Source organism: Sinocyclocheilus rhinocerous, unplaced genomic scaffold (genome assembly GCF_001515625.1).
Source record: "Sinocyclocheilus rhinocerous isolate Xijiao unplaced genomic scaffold, SAMN03320098_v1.1 scaffold1393, whole genome shotgun sequence".
NCBI lineage: Eukaryota > Metazoa > Chordata > Actinopteri > Cypriniformes > Cyprinidae > Sinocyclocheilus > Sinocyclocheilus rhinocerous.
Genome location: NW_015625613.1, coordinates 147,990 through 163,615, shown reverse-complemented (window position 1 = coordinate 163,615; position 15,626 = coordinate 147,990). Strand labels below are relative to the sequence as shown.

Here is a 15,626-nt window from a genome sequence, read left to right as displayed (position 1 = left end):
AATGTTTTAGCAGTTCTGATATACAGTGGAAGACTATTCCACAATTTAGGGGCAATCACGGAAAAAGCCCTATCCCCTCTCATTGTTCGTCTTGCCCTAGGAACAGTCAACAGCCTCTGATCAGATGATCGGAGAGATCTCGATGGGTTGTGTAATATTGGATGATATTAGGCTCAAAATGATTACTTTTATTTTCGTTTGCAAAACTTTATTTTCTTTTGCAAAACTTATTATTATTATTATTATTATTTTGTATATATATGTGGCATTATTTTGACTCCATTTCATTCACGTCTCTTCTGAGTCGATTCTATTTGATTCATTTGAATTTTGAGACTTTCCTTCCGCCCTTTTAGCCTTGCCCAATCCACAACAATCACCTCACACACAGCTCGCGATCCACACGCAGTTGAGCCTAAGAAAATCAGCGACCACTAGATGGCACTAGCCCCAGTCACGTGCGCATTCCATTGATCAATAACACATTTTAATCGCTACATGCACAATTTATGATACTTTAATACAAACTGTAACATTTGTATTCACAAATATGTCTCTATTTGAACAAAATGCTGCACATTAATGTAATTCTTAACTCTGCAGACACCGGTTAAAAAGCATTTGTTTCAGTGTAGTGACGCACATTTGCAAATTTTTCAAATCGTCTACACGTTAATTAATTGCACTGGGCCTTATCATATATTAATGCAGAACAGAACATTTTTATTCGCAAACATGTCTGTATTTGTACAAATCGCTGCACAATCATTTAATCCCGAATTCCACAGAATCAAATTGAAAGGCATTTGTTTGTGGTTAGTAAGATACATGTATAAAATGTATGCAGTACATGGATAATTGTGCATGCATCTATTAATCATTTTGAGTCTAATTTCATCCCATAGCTAATCAGCACATGGTTAGCTAGCACAGTTCTGAACAGGTGTACGCACATAAAAATGTCATTTTATGGAATAACACCCAAAAAAACTGATGTCTATGAAAGAAAAATAATGACAAATGTCTTTGAAACAAAAAAGCATGTTGAATTGCACTAACTGAAACAATAATGCATTGCATTAACAGTGCTTGCATTTTAATTTCTTGTATTTTCAGGGCTTGCATTTTTAGAGGGTGAAATTTAACATAGTTGTTTATTTAAGCTGTAAATATTTTAATTCAAAACATTTCACACACATTTTCATAATAAAAAATTAAATCATTCATATTCACTTCCGAAATATTCTTTAAAAATACAATGTATAATATTCGACAGGCCGTTCTCGCCGAAATCTGAGCTGGTGAAGGGCTGCTGTTCGCGGGGGAACTGTGAACTTCAGACCGTTTTTAAGTTCAAGTTTACTGCTAAATATGCATATAAATACAAATATTTAAGTATTTTAAAAGTGGGGTGACTGACTTAATTACATAATTTGTGGCGATTCATGGGAGAACCTGTTCCATGTGTGGGATTACAAATTTAAGAATCTCTTTTACATCTACTGATCCTGACATACAATCACCTGAAAAAACTAAGGTGAAATACATTTTATTTAACATTTATGGTAAAGATGAGGACATCAGATGAACGATTCTATTAAACAATGTGTGTAGCAAGTGGTTCCAACTTTAATATTTGTTTCACATGGTCAGTGTCAATAATTTGACATAGTAAAGAGCCATTCACACAGAAAGTGTTTTTATGTTTAAAAACGCGAGACACAGGGTGTCACAAATGAACAAAAGAGGATGACACAATGGTTATGCTGGTAACAGTCTTAATTTATAAGCAGTTCGAGACAGCTGAGATTCAAGCAGGTGACTAGGTACTTCATAGAATGACAAGGAACTTAACTGAATGATAAAGAGTCCTTATGTATTTCAGCTACTGGCTAGCATGGCTGAAGAACAGGCTGAAGACTGGGGCTAAAGATAGGTAGGGATGGCTGACGTGAAACTGACCTTTCGACACGGTGTCGAGATCCCGAAGCGCAGATGTTTCGAAACACTGCTCCGAAGTGTGATTCGAAAAACCCATGTCACGTGACTAAGGCGAATCAAAGCACCGGGGCATTTCACAACTGTTTCGAGACCCAAATCTGCTTTTGATCGACAGGGTCGGGAACAAACCACACAATTGCACATCTGTCTTAACCAAAGTATAAAAGTGGAGTTAATGCAGCAGAACAATTAATATATTTAAATAAAAATCTTTATATGTAAAAAATGCCAGGCGTTGTGGCTTGATGTCTTTTATTAATGTTACATTTTTCATGACCAAAATAACATTCACAAAGAGATCATTCTGTTGTCAGAGAGATGTTACAACACATTTCAGGAACAGAACAATAAAAACACAACTTTCAAATATTTATTCTAATTTCATACATGCTTCACTCGGGATTTGAACCTAAAGTGACAGGTTCTGACACAACATATACGTTATAATTAGTCAATTCGCTTACAGCATCGCGCTGTGTAAACATAAAACCATGTCTGCATTTGTGATTGAGAAATTACAAACAACAAGAGCTACTCTACACTGCTCAGTCAAACAAAGTAGTTTCGCTTTCACAATGAAACACACAGTGTCACACACGGGGGGCTTGAGTGAGCGGAGGCCGGCGGGCTATAGTGAGGAACGGCTGGCGGGCTTAAGAACGGCGTGGCCGGTGAATTCGACGAAGGAGCGGCCGGCGGGCTTGCGGCAACCACAAGTCTTAACTTTTATAAAGAATATCTCTTTGGATTTGAGACTTTAGTCTTTGCAACTTTAGGGACCTTATCTATGCACGAACAGCTTGTAACACTCCAAAGAGAAAGGACAATTTGAAATTGCATCATATGACCCCTTTAACTGATTTTTTCGTCAATGCTGCTTCAGAGCAATACTTGAAAATGACCACTAGGTGTCACCGTGGAGACGGGTGTCAAATTGTTTCGAAGCCTCGGCACATTTGCTTCGACTGTTTCAGTGTTTCATGAAGCCTCCCTCTGCCCACCACTAAAGATAGGCTGTACACAGGTGAGTATCCAAGGTGAGTAAATGGGTAAGTCCTTCTGTATGTAATAATGTTGATAAGCAGTTTTAGGCAAACTAGTCCTAATATCACAAAGACCAGACTTGACAATGAATGAGTGTTTGGTGCTTCCTTATATAGAAGCACTGATGAGGTTGATGGCAAACTGGTGTGAGGATTGAGCTCAGTATTAGTGATGTTCGGTTCTTGAACGAATCGTTCTTTTGAGCCGGTTCTCAGGAAGTAACCGGTCGAGCCGGTTCACAAATCGAACTTAATCGAACTTTAGTTTCGGGTTGATGACGCAGGACGCACAGCCGAAGTAGCACGTCCAACTCAAAAAGAACCGAATGAGCCGGTTCAACCAACTGTCAAAAAACTGTCATAAAAAGTTTGCCGAGGACTCAACAAGAACCGAATGAGCCGTGGCGAAGTTTGCCGAGGATTACCTAAGATTCTGACGAGTGAGTTGACGATACTGTGCAAGCCTGAGGCGCGGAAATATGCTTATGACAGTTATTAAGTTACATTTTATTAAAACCTGCAAAAACCTTTATGTCGAGTGATGTAAATACATTTTTACAATAGTTTATTGTGCATGCATATTATATTTAAAGTTGCTAAAGCGAAATCAAGGAGTTTATAAGACAGGTTTATTCATTCTTTATACTGTAGACATGTAGAACATATCCGCGTTTGTGCATCAATGTCTGTAATGTGTGCTGTAGGTGCGAAACTTTTAGGCTAGTCAATATTGCTCAGGTATCTGACATAAAGGATCCGCGAATGAAACTGTGACCACAAACACCACTAACTTAAGTGAATTATAAGGTAATAATCAGCAATTTGCTTTCACACAAATAACTTTCTTTTTTGAATGTTTTAATATGTGTTGACACAAATAAATTATTTGAATTTTTCATTGATACAACATTGCACTGAGTTGCTAGAAAAGAAATGCGTAGAGACGTTATTGCTTGATGACGTCAGGAACCGATGAACCGGCTTTTTGAACCGGTTCAGAACCGGTTCGCGGAAATGAATCGGACTTTGCATCACTACTCAGTATGCAGGTGATGGCCAGGGAGGATTATGGGAAATGTAATGTTCTGTGGTGACTAGGGTTGTCCCCGACAAAGGATTTTTATAGTCGAATCGGAATTTTTGAATCTTGCCAATATTCGACTGATAGTCGAATTATATGTTTTGGGGGCGGGGCAAAATACATTACCAAGAGTCAAGTCAGACATTCGACAGTCATAATTACGTTAACACACAGTGAAAATGTGTAACGGATGCCTCGCAGATACAAACGGGGTAAATAATGTTTTATGTTTTGATTAAAAGATAGTTAACATTAAACCTCAGCGAAACCCGAATTCACAAAATTTTTTACAATATCTCATTATAACGTTATGTATATGACAGTAGTTATTCATGTTCTGCATTTCCCCCTCGGTCCGTTCGCCACGGGGCCCCTTCAAGCACGGGGCCCGGTGCGACCCCACTAGTTGCACCCCCCTAAGGACGGCCCTGATCTGCACAGAATGCCCTGAATGCACATGAACGTGTCTGCGCGGCTCTGAATGAACTCCTTTTGTGGACGCGTTCTTTACGCAACAACGTGCAGAAACACAGCAACTAAACTCTAAAAATTCACAGGGTTTTATTATAATAGTGTTCTCATTATAATAGTTATGTATATGACAGTCCCAGTCATAGTTATTAATATTCTGCATTATTGTTTGTCCTGCTCGCGCTGCACGCTGAAGAGATAATCACCGTAGTACTACAATGAAGCGCTTTACTGCAGCGCAACTCAACCAAATGCATCCTATACGAGATTAATAATATATACATGATATATATAAACCGGCTGAAATGCTTTAAAATCACTTGTAACCTACCTGATCGAAAAAATCCAGTCTTTCACTCTGCCTGTGTCAATTTGAGTCTTGTTAAAGTTTTAAATCTCTGCCGCCAAGATGCTCCTCTGTCGGTCACAGATTATGGAAAGTGAAATTTAAATCTATAGGGGTGGTTGGATTTATTCACGCACGTTAAAATATTTATTTGAAGCTTCTTTCTTTTCAGATTCTTATTTACAGCATTATTTTAATAGGCTGTATATTAACTTATTGGGAGAAAACCAGTAGTTCTATGTGAAATCAGATATTTAAACACCCCCATATAGCCAAAATGGCATGATCATAACACATCACGAATATTCGACTGTGAGATTGGTAGTCGAATCAGGCTCCTCCTAACGAAGCATCGAATCGTAGACTATTCGGGGTCACCCCTAGTGACAGGCATTGTGAATGGAGATTGTGACACAGGGCAGTAAAATTAAAAACTTAAAATTTTGAGATGCGATTTCTTTTCTTTTTTTTTAAGCGTGCGTTTAAAAGACATGACACAGTCAAACATGACTGTCTTGTGAAAGTTTATGTAGAGAAACTATGGAAAAGCAGTGCAATGCAATGCAAAAATGTGTTTGGTGTGAATGGCCCCTAATAGTGCAAAATCTGAAATATTGTACATCATAAAAATAATTTTACATCATAATGTTTACTTGTTTTGAATTTTTTAAAATACTAAAACTTCTTTTATTTCTCAGGAAATAGTTTCTCCTCCTGATTATAATTTGATAAGCCTTTTGATCTAATTATGCACAATCATTACTTTATTTCTTTAATATCTGTGACCTACCAGTTGAGAATCACTGGCTTCATTGAAAATGAAACTGTAAAATGGCAGCACATGAATTGTGCATCATGATCTGAAATGTACCCTAGAAGAACTGGCCATTCTTTTTTCTGCTTATTACAAATGCATAATGAGGTATGCATATATTATGGGATGTGTCCTATAAGAACCAGCCATTATTTTTTTTCTAATTATTAGAAAAATGTGATTTTTATAGGCCCCTGAAGTGCAATAATGTTATATATCGCCAAAAGCTGCATATGTGGTGTGCATATAGTAGCTATAGGAAGCTAACGAGGGCTCTGTAGAGTAGCTATCACTGCTGGCGATAAGTGCATACAATACTCGGCCGTTAGAAGGAGTGAGATGGAGTGTTAAATAGTGAGTGAGTGATATGAAACAGCTGTGTGCAATCAGTGCTGTGTGCAATCAGTGCAATGAATGATGGGATATGTAGTCCGGGGTGATATGCAACAGTGTGTCATGCGAGAGTCAATGAAAATGGAAAGGGTGACCTCTGATGGCTAGCAGACGGAAGTTCATGGACCGGATACGTAACAATTGTACACCTAACTGAATAATTATGAAATTATATTCACTCCAAGGAATCCTACATGACAGACCTTCTTAATAATCTGTGCAAGATTACACATGCTCTAAATATATTCAAAAACTAAGAAATTCTGTTTGAGAATTGATTGTTTTAAGAAACGTTCTAAAGCTGCTGGATGTACATAGTTGTGTTCAAATTAGCATAAGGATTGATTTGACATTCATTTGCGATTATTGGTGCCATATCACTTTGAGCAGAGCGTTTTCTGCGTTTCACTGCACATATGACTACAGCAACAATAAAGCACATGAGCATAGTTACCAAACACAGAGAAATAACAAGAACTGTCAAGTTCATGCCTGGGTTTGATATTCCTGGAGGTTTTGGAGCAGGGAGGATCTTTGAAGCTTGAGCAATGTTGGAGGTTTCAGATTTTGCTTTTTGTTTGTCCTCCGACTGAACTGCAAAGAAGAGTGTGGTGCCATTTTGGATTGTGATATTGAGATTGAATGAATGCTGTTCAACTGATCCAGCCTTCTGAGGTGAGACAGCAGTTGTGTTGACTGAATGACCATTGCTGAAGTTGAATCGAAGCATTTTAAAGTCAAAGCTCCACCTGATCTCATAGGATTTAGCTTAAAGAAAACAACAACATGCAGTGCAAGATAATTAAAGATACATTATTTTATGATGTAGCTTTAAAACAACTTTTATTTTGACAGTGAAGATGTTCAACAAATGAAAAACTTTTTAAATACAGGTCAAGCAATTGTATGCATTACCTGTCCCTTGGTCGAGGTCTTCACCAGGAGCTGTCCAGTTGAGAAGCACCGTGTCCTCCTGTATCTCAGCACTCAGATCTGTGATTCTGTTAGGAGGGAAATTTGGTGGAGCTGTGCCTGAAAGTTTCACCTCAAAACTCTCTCCGGTGTCTGTTCTGGTGATGTTTCCAACCTCAAGTGATTCTTCAGAAACTGGAGGCTTTGGAGGGTTCGGCTTCACTACAATAGAAGTTAGAGGAAACACCTGATTTTTTAAAAATGTTTTCTCCACACAGCTTTATAGCTAATTATATTGTCATTTATACAACAGTTAGTTCCAGTTTGTACATTAATTCAGTGACTCTTTCTGTGGGTTACACCAATAAAGTGTCTTCATGAGTGAGTAACTGAATCATTCACACAAATGTTTTGTTCGAAACAGATTCATTCAGGAGCAAAACTTTATGATTGACAAGCTGCATTCCAGCTGACATCGTCACTATGTAGTGTTTACTGCTCCCTAATCACTGAGCTCAGGATATCTGTTGAAGTCCACTTGACAAAATGTGTTCATTTGGGACACCCTGTAATGCCATTAAACATACCACATGAAGAGTTTGTGGTATGGTGACATACTTTTAAAATGATAAATATTTCATTAATATAATTAGTCATAATATTTATATTATCTAATATGGAAATAAATGTAGTTTGGTTATATATTTCCTTTAACTTATTTGATCGTATTGTAGAACCTCACTTAAGATGGCATATAATATCCTGTCGAGTGATTAATTGAGGAATTAACTATGTATAAGAGCAATATCAATCTTGTCTCAACTTTTTATTATTTATTTATTTTATTTTTTGAAACTTCCATTCTATAAATTGTATATCAACTACCCACATGCAGTTATATGATCATTAAATTAACACAGCAAAACCAATGTAAACAAACATGCAAAATTGAAACAAGTAAAAGTCAGGTACGGCAAATTGCCTGTAATGTATAAACAAATCTAAGTCTAATCTAAGTCTAAGTCTTATCTGTTAAGAATCAAAAGTGCATTCAACACAGTAAGCATCTCAAATAATTTAATAATAATACTGTGAAATCCACTATTTTGTGGAGGGGGATATCTTATGAAAATCTAAATTCATAAGATACTGTCTTAACAAACTTTACTTTTTACATCTTCAATTTTAAGGCCCTGTATGGTTCAGTTCAAGAGATATTGGTATCTAAACATGGCTCCAGGAGTAAATTGTTAAAGTGTACACATTTTCAGTGGTCAAAAACCTATGGTGGATCCTTTTAAAGTGGAATGTCTGAACAACAAATAATGTTGAAACTATGTACCTCATTTCCTTCTGTCAAACAACTGCACTGAACATACCTGTCTGAGTGCCATAAATATTATTGTTCCAAAGTTTGCATGCCTGTAACTCAAGAAGTATTAAAGGGAACCCTGGGTATTAAGACTTGTATTGCTTAATATAATGTAAATGCTTTTTCTTACTGAAATACGTAATAAAAAAACCCATGAAAGATTTACATTATTTTAAAAATCCACATCATTTTATACATATTTTGGACTATGGTGGGCGCCATTATTTCGATGAAGTGAAATGGTTGCACTCTGTGAACTACTGGCATCAATAACAGTGTTGGGAATGCTACTCAATGCTACTTCTGAATCAGGCACTTTTGATCAATGCGCGGAAACTTGCACTTACCCCACAGTCCCTTACTTACGGCTTGCCAAGAGCGAGGCTTAATGCACGTTGCAACAGCTTGTGCGGGGCAGTGCCTATTATATCACGTGAAAAATAATGTTGTTATTTTTTATTATTAAAATAACATTATCAGCTTTGCCCTTTTGGCGGTAATACTGTTTTCAAATTTTTAGGGCAAGTCGTTTTGGAGTTATTGCCGTTTATCGTTGAATGTGTGAGGAAAATCGAACACAAACTTAACCCCGCTGCGAAAGCATGTGTTCAAGTTAACAAACTTGAATGAATCTAGGTGAAGTCCATAAGGGGAATGAATTCCTCTCGCTAAATTCTCGATTACACAATTCCTAGTAGTGAGATGATGGTGCTATTGAGCAACGTGAAAGCTGGTGATAATACTTAAAGACCTTATATATGAGTGCTGTGATAGGTGTCACATCCCTATAGGTAGACGTGGATCAGCTGAGAGTCAGTTGATGCGAGCTTAACTAACGTGACCTGCCAGAACTGACGCTACGCTTGATTTCTTTCATTAATTACTCACCCTCATGTCATTCCAAACCCGTAAAACCTTCGTACATCTTCAGAGTACAAATTAAGATATTTTTGATGGAATCTGAGAGCTCTCTGACCCTCCATAGACAGCAAGGATATTACCACGAAGATGCGGTCAGTAGTGAAGTATTTTTACTCTGCTGTAAAAGTACTTTTCTGTAGTAAAAGTACTAAGTGTCTGTACTTTATCAGTGTTTTTCTTTATAACACTTTTACTTCACAACATTCCAAAGCATAATATTGTACTTTTTACTGCACTACGTTTCATGTTAAATATCATTTAATACTTAATTACATTAGAAATCCGTTTTCGTACGCGTTTGGCCAATCAATGTCTACTTACGTCACGATTAGTACCAGTTGTGCTGGTTAGACCCTGCTCCGGAGTAGGAGCTAATTTGGTTCTCGAAAAAGGCAGTCCATTACTAAAATCGCACCCAGTTCCGGCGGTGCGAAAACGCCAAAAGTGGGTAGTTCCACAATTAGTTCTGGTACTATGAAAAGGCTCCCGCGGTGCGAAAGGCCCTTATGTCATCAGCTACGTGTGTTTTCCTGGTTCCCTTGTGTTGGATTATATTATTAAAATCTCCTTGTTACTGTTCTCCTCGTTCCTCACTCCGCGCTCCAGCACAGTAGCAAACGTGACAAACTGTAATTTTACGAAGGTACGAGAATACTTTTTGTGCTTGCTGTCAATATATCCTTGCTGTCTATGGAGGGTCAGAGAGCTCTCAGATTCCATCAAAAATATCTTAATTTGTGTTCCGAAGATGAACGAATGTCTTATGTGTTTGTAAGGACATGAGGGTGAGTAATTAATGACAGAATTTTCATTTTTGGGTGAACTATCCCTTTAAGCCATACAAGTCTTAATACTCGGGGGTTCCCTTTAAAGACATCTCAATATGATTTTAGATGCTAGTTCTATCACAAAGACTCAGAGAGAAGGTAAACGTTTACATGGCACTTATTCCGTAAAGTGTTAACAGATGGTGGTGAGTTACTGAAATCTAGGGGGTTCGGAAGATGCACTATTTGGATGGGTATGAAACGCAGCAGGCAGTCGGTTAGGACTGAATGAGACGACTCTTAATTGAAGAGGCACCAAGCAATGTCTAGGTTCCTTTTAGTTTACTGAAGAACTTGAAGAACAATCTTGATAACAAAAGGGCCAAAACAGTCCATGCCTGTTGAATAGAAGGCTGGTTTGAAGTACCTCTGTCTGGTGAGAGGCAGGTCGGCCATGAGGGGAACTTCTGGATGACCTCTCCATTTTCTGCACTCCACATACTGCCGCTGGTATAGGCGAATGTCTTCACGGCCTCTTAATATCCAGTATTTCCTTCTTATTTCGGCAAACAAACGTTCCGAGCTAGTGTGGTGCAGTCTCTCATCATAATCCCTGATGATTAGCCTGGTTACCAGATTCTGAGGGTCAAGGACAATTGGATATAAAGCATCCGCTTCCAGCACCTCACAGTGACGCTGTAACGACCTCCTACTCTAATCAGTCCCGTAGCAGAGTCAAGTTCCGGGGAGAGTGAAGCCAATCTGCTTCTGCCTGACACTGGTTTTCCTGACCTCAGGAGACTCAACTCAGCAGGAAAGGACTTAGCTTGGGCTTGACAGAGGATCTTACATTGAACTTCTCTCTGGGTGTCAGCGCATGATGTGTAGGCCGCCCCATGAAGCTCCTGCCGAAGGGAAGCACCTGCCATTGATACACGTCTGGAAGTTGCTCTGGCTTCAAATCCCTCCACAGGAATCGAAGTAATGGCATGTCATCAGGAAGCAGCCTCACCTGGTGAAACATATCTTTGATCTCACTGCTTACAGCTATGGAGTGCTCACGGAAGCGGAGTAACACGGCCAGCAGTGATGGGCTTAAGGTGGGTCCTGGAAGACGTTTTTGACCACTGAAAATATCTGTATATGGAGCCTCATTGAGGTCCCCATATCTCTAAAACGGAATGATACATGGCCTTGAAAATGGACATTCCAAAAGAAAAGTTAATTAAGAACTAGAATATAAAATCATATTGATGTATCTTTAATACTTCTTAAGTTTCAGGCACTCAAACTTTGGAAAAATAATATTTATGGCACTTAGATATGTCCCCTATCGAACGGTCTCTCCCGTTGTGTTTAACACAATATGGGGAACTCCTGTTTACTCTGATACTGAAGCCTGATTTGTTCACGTTTGAACAGCGAGCTGTCTTTCTGAAGATGATTATAGACTCTGCCCACATGCGGTCATGGATTACGCCGGAACGGTCCCTGACTATTCAGTGACTGGCAGCATCTCTCAAACCAGGGACTTCATGTCCCCTCAAGGTTTTTCAGAGGTTGCTTGGCCACCTCCTCTGTGATTCCACAAGGCCAGCTGCACATGTGGCCTCTTCAATATTGGCTACGTTCACACTGTCAGTTTTTGGGATTGACAACCGCATATTCTTTACAGGTGTGAGTCTCGAAATGTCCCGTTCACACAGCAGCTTACAGTTGTGTTTAGAATAATGTCTGTATGAACGTGCAACGGGAGTCAAGCCCGTATTCCTTACTAGTAACCATAGCGACAGTGACCAAAGTAAAATCAAAGATGGCGACGTGCATAAAACTGAAAGTCTTATCACTTTCTGACACGACAAGAGTCCAATCGAGCCGCGAGTTCTTTCGTCAAATCTTCATTAACCGACAGCAAGTTTTTAAAATTTGGGTGGAGAGCGGAGCATTTGAATCGCGCGCAGAACACAAAACTGACGTGAGCGGCTCTGGTGGAAAACTGACTGGATCTAAAACGTTCAGATGACACGCAGCTCATTTCTCCGTCACTGTACGTTACTGAAAACAGACGTGAAAATATGTAACACACGGTAGACGCACGTTTGTGTGGCAGAGCGGCTCTCTCTCGTGCTGTATGATGTGACAGACAACTAGTTGTCCAGTCCGGTTCCGTTCACACAGCACGATTTTTCCGAGAATGCGGTTGTGAGTCCTGAAAATTTACAGGTGTGAGTTCGGTTACAGAATGCGGTTGCCACACCCGTAAATAACCGATCTGCGTGTGAACGTAACCGCATTAAGGACTCAAATACAGGACTGACAGCCGTATTCTGTTGCTGTGTGAACGTGGTCATTGACTCAAAACCCGTGTCCCGTCACATGCTTGGAGCCTGGGCCGGTTTTAAATCAGGGTAAACCATCAGAGCTGTGACCCCCTGGACAACTCCTCACCTGTTTCAACCAGGTGTGTTCATTTGGGCACAGAAAAAACTCCTCTCGTTAAGAGTTTACGCTAAGCGTCAATGGGAGGGACGGTAAATTTTACATCGTTCTCTCTTTTGACTGCCGTTATCAGTCTTTCTAAATTTTTTCCTTTTATTGAACGTCATGAAAACACTATCGTGGAGTTTTTCTTTTGCTATTTTAGCAAATGGGAATGCAAAAAATATATTTGTGGTACTCTCCCATTCACTGCTCTTCAAGACGACTTCCGCTGCTGAGAAACCCGGAAATGTGAAAAAAGGTCCATTGTCTCGGTTTTTGACTCTTTGGTATTCGCTCTCGGTCTTGGTCATTGGACTCGCCAAATGTTCTGATTGGTCCCGACGAAGTCCAGCTATAGCCTATATGCTTTTCTCTCTCTCTCTCTCTCTCTTTCTTTCAAAACAAAACCATTGATGGAGCGCGCTTGTTCAGAAAATGGGTAACAATATTGATTTAATTCACAATCCATCTTGAACGGGCATTGACATTGGTCGCCTGATATGCATGGCTGCGTCATATGCCTGGCTCCATGTGTGCATGCTGCGCAGAGGCATCATCAGTTTCATTTTGGCCACAGACACAATGTCGGCGAGCAGCGGCATAATACAGTTTAGTTTTAAAAACTGTTTGTTGGAGTTTTCCCTCTCTTCTTCTCGTTTCTTCACTTTTAAATAGCTTATAAATGCCCGTGCGCATTTTACTTTCACTTTCAAATTAGTGACAATTCTGCGTCAATTGCTTACCCGTAAAATGAAAAACTCGCTTATATTAAATAGAACTTTTATTAGCAAAACAAATAAAAATTCACCACGCTATAGGCCTAATATATATATATAAACTAAAAATCAGCAAACGCTGTGGAACCAAAAATAAATAAGAAACAGAATGTTTATTAGCAAAATGATTAAGAAAGCTTGGAGGTACAGAATATAAAATTAAATGAATGAATGAATGAATTAATTAATTAATAAATGAATAAATAAATAAATAAATAAATAAATAACACAAAGTTTAAATAAAGTCAAAATAAGGAAACACCCTGGAACCAAATAAATAATATATATATATATATATATATATATACATATAAACTTACAAAATCACCTTAGATAAATGGCAAAAGTCAATATGTATTTTCAAAAAAAAAAAAATATATATGTATATATATAATTTGCCAAACAGGCGCTTTTGTATTTAGTTTCAAAACTAAATCTTCCGCCATCGTCTGGTATGTCTCACCTCATTTTTTTTGTCGGTCAGCTCAACTCACTCTCCTCACTTGATAAATGAAATCTGACTCCTGCTGCTGATCTGTGATGCAACTTGTTGTTCGGCACTATGCATTGATCAGCCACGTTCAGCTTTTAATTGTTTGTTCTCTAACTGAACTAAATGATTTTTATTCCTATAAAAAATCTAAACGATGGTGACAGGCGTTGCCGTGGTGGGCAAATGACGTAACCTGTGTTGAGGCTTTACACCAGTAACACCGTCAACACCGACTATGGCAGAAAGCCTACTAGGGTTTCCTCCTTTGTGATGCTTTGCCAGGCCTTTACTGCAGCTGACTTCAGTTGTTGTTTGTTTGTGGGTCTTTCTGCCTTTAGTTTTGTCTTCAGCAAGTGAAATGCATGCTCAATCTGGTTGAAATCAGGAGATTGACTTGGCAATTGCAGAATATTCTACTTTTTACCTTCAAAAACTACTAGGTTGCTTTTGCTGTATGTTTTGGGTCATTGTCCATTTGTACTATAAAGTGCCGCCCAATAAACTTTGCTCCATTTGACTGAATCTGGGCAGAGAATATTGTATTCACTTCAGAATTCTTCCGGCTGCTTCTGTCCTCTGTCACATCATCACTAAACACCAACAGCCCAGTGCCACTGGAAGCCATGCACACTCATGCCATCACACTGCTCCACCATGTTTCACAGATGATGTTGTGTGCTTTGGATCATGAGCTGTTTCAAGCCTTCTCCATACTTTTTTCTTCCCGTCATTCTGGTACAGGTTGATATATATAGAGTCAGGTCCATATATATTTGTACACAGGAACAATTTGTATTATTTTAGCTGCTGACCAAAACATATTCAAGTTACAGTTATATAATGAGGTATTCTCATCAAAATTGGAGGAAAGGTTAAGGAATTACAGCTCTTTAATATGAATCTTCCCTTCCCTTTTTCAAGGGACCGTAAGTAATTGGACAGTTGACTCAAAAGCCATTTCATGGACAGATGTGGGCTATTCCTTCATTATTTCTGCATCAATTAAGCAGGTAAAAGGTCTGGAGTTGATTCTAAGTGTGCCCTTTGCATTTGGAAAGCCATTTCATGGACAGATGTGGGCTATTCCTTCATTATTTCTGCATCAATTAAGCAGGTAAAAGGTCTGGAGTTGATTCTACGTGTGCCCTTTGCATTTGGAAGCTGTTGCTCTGAACCCACATCATGCAGTCAAAGGAGCTCTCCATGCAAGGCAAGGCATTTAAGACGTGCCAGGCTATATATGCAGCTAATCTGAATAAAAAGCAGAATGAACTGATGAAACATTAAGACAATAAACACAATAAATAAATAAAATTGATAAATGATGCAGTGCTAATTGACATATAATTTATTACAGTACATAAACTGTTTCTATTTGGCGTAATGTTTATACGCAGAAATTGACTTTGACGTTTCAGCAAAAGACTGATAAATTAATGGCATGGCTGGTTCAGTCGACAGAAATACGGGACACACGGGCCTATAATTTACTGCTGAAATGTTTGCGGGGCAAATCTCAGGTCAGTCTGAGCGCTCATGGTACGCACAGTGCGTACAGCCGTACACCTGCAGGCGCCACTGTGTTTATGTGCTTGTGGGTATTACATTTGTGTGTGGTTGTTGCCGCTAAAGTTGGCCATGATTCAGGACATGGTGTTGATAATTTTTAGACCTCTTTCTTATCTAGTCTCTTGCTTTTCGGAGAGGAATGCGGTTGCCGCGATTACTGGGTTACTGTGCTAAAAATACAAAAAA

At 38.9% G+C, this 15,626-nt stretch overlaps 1 protein-coding gene across 1 annotated transcript in view; it reads right to left on the bottom strand.

The window, feature by feature from the left end:
* Nucleotides 1-6,366: 6,366 nt before the first annotated feature.
* LOC107758751 (calcium-activated chloride channel regulator 4A-like) overlaps nt 6,367-15,626 on the bottom strand; it is a 25,201-nt gene continuing 15,941 nt past the window's right edge. The window contains exons 2-5 of the mRNA XM_016576566.1: nt 11,134-11,292; nt 10,511-10,760; nt 7,065-7,283; nt 6,367-6,917 (exon numbers count right to left, since the gene is read on the bottom strand). Of these exons, the coding sequence (XP_016432052.1) occupies nt 6,445-6,917; nt 7,065-7,283; nt 10,511-10,760; nt 11,134-11,292 (1,101 nt within the window). The 3' untranslated portion in view covers nt 6,367-6,444. The remainder of the gene's footprint in view (nt 6,918-7,064; nt 7,284-10,510; nt 10,761-11,133; nt 11,293-15,626) is intronic.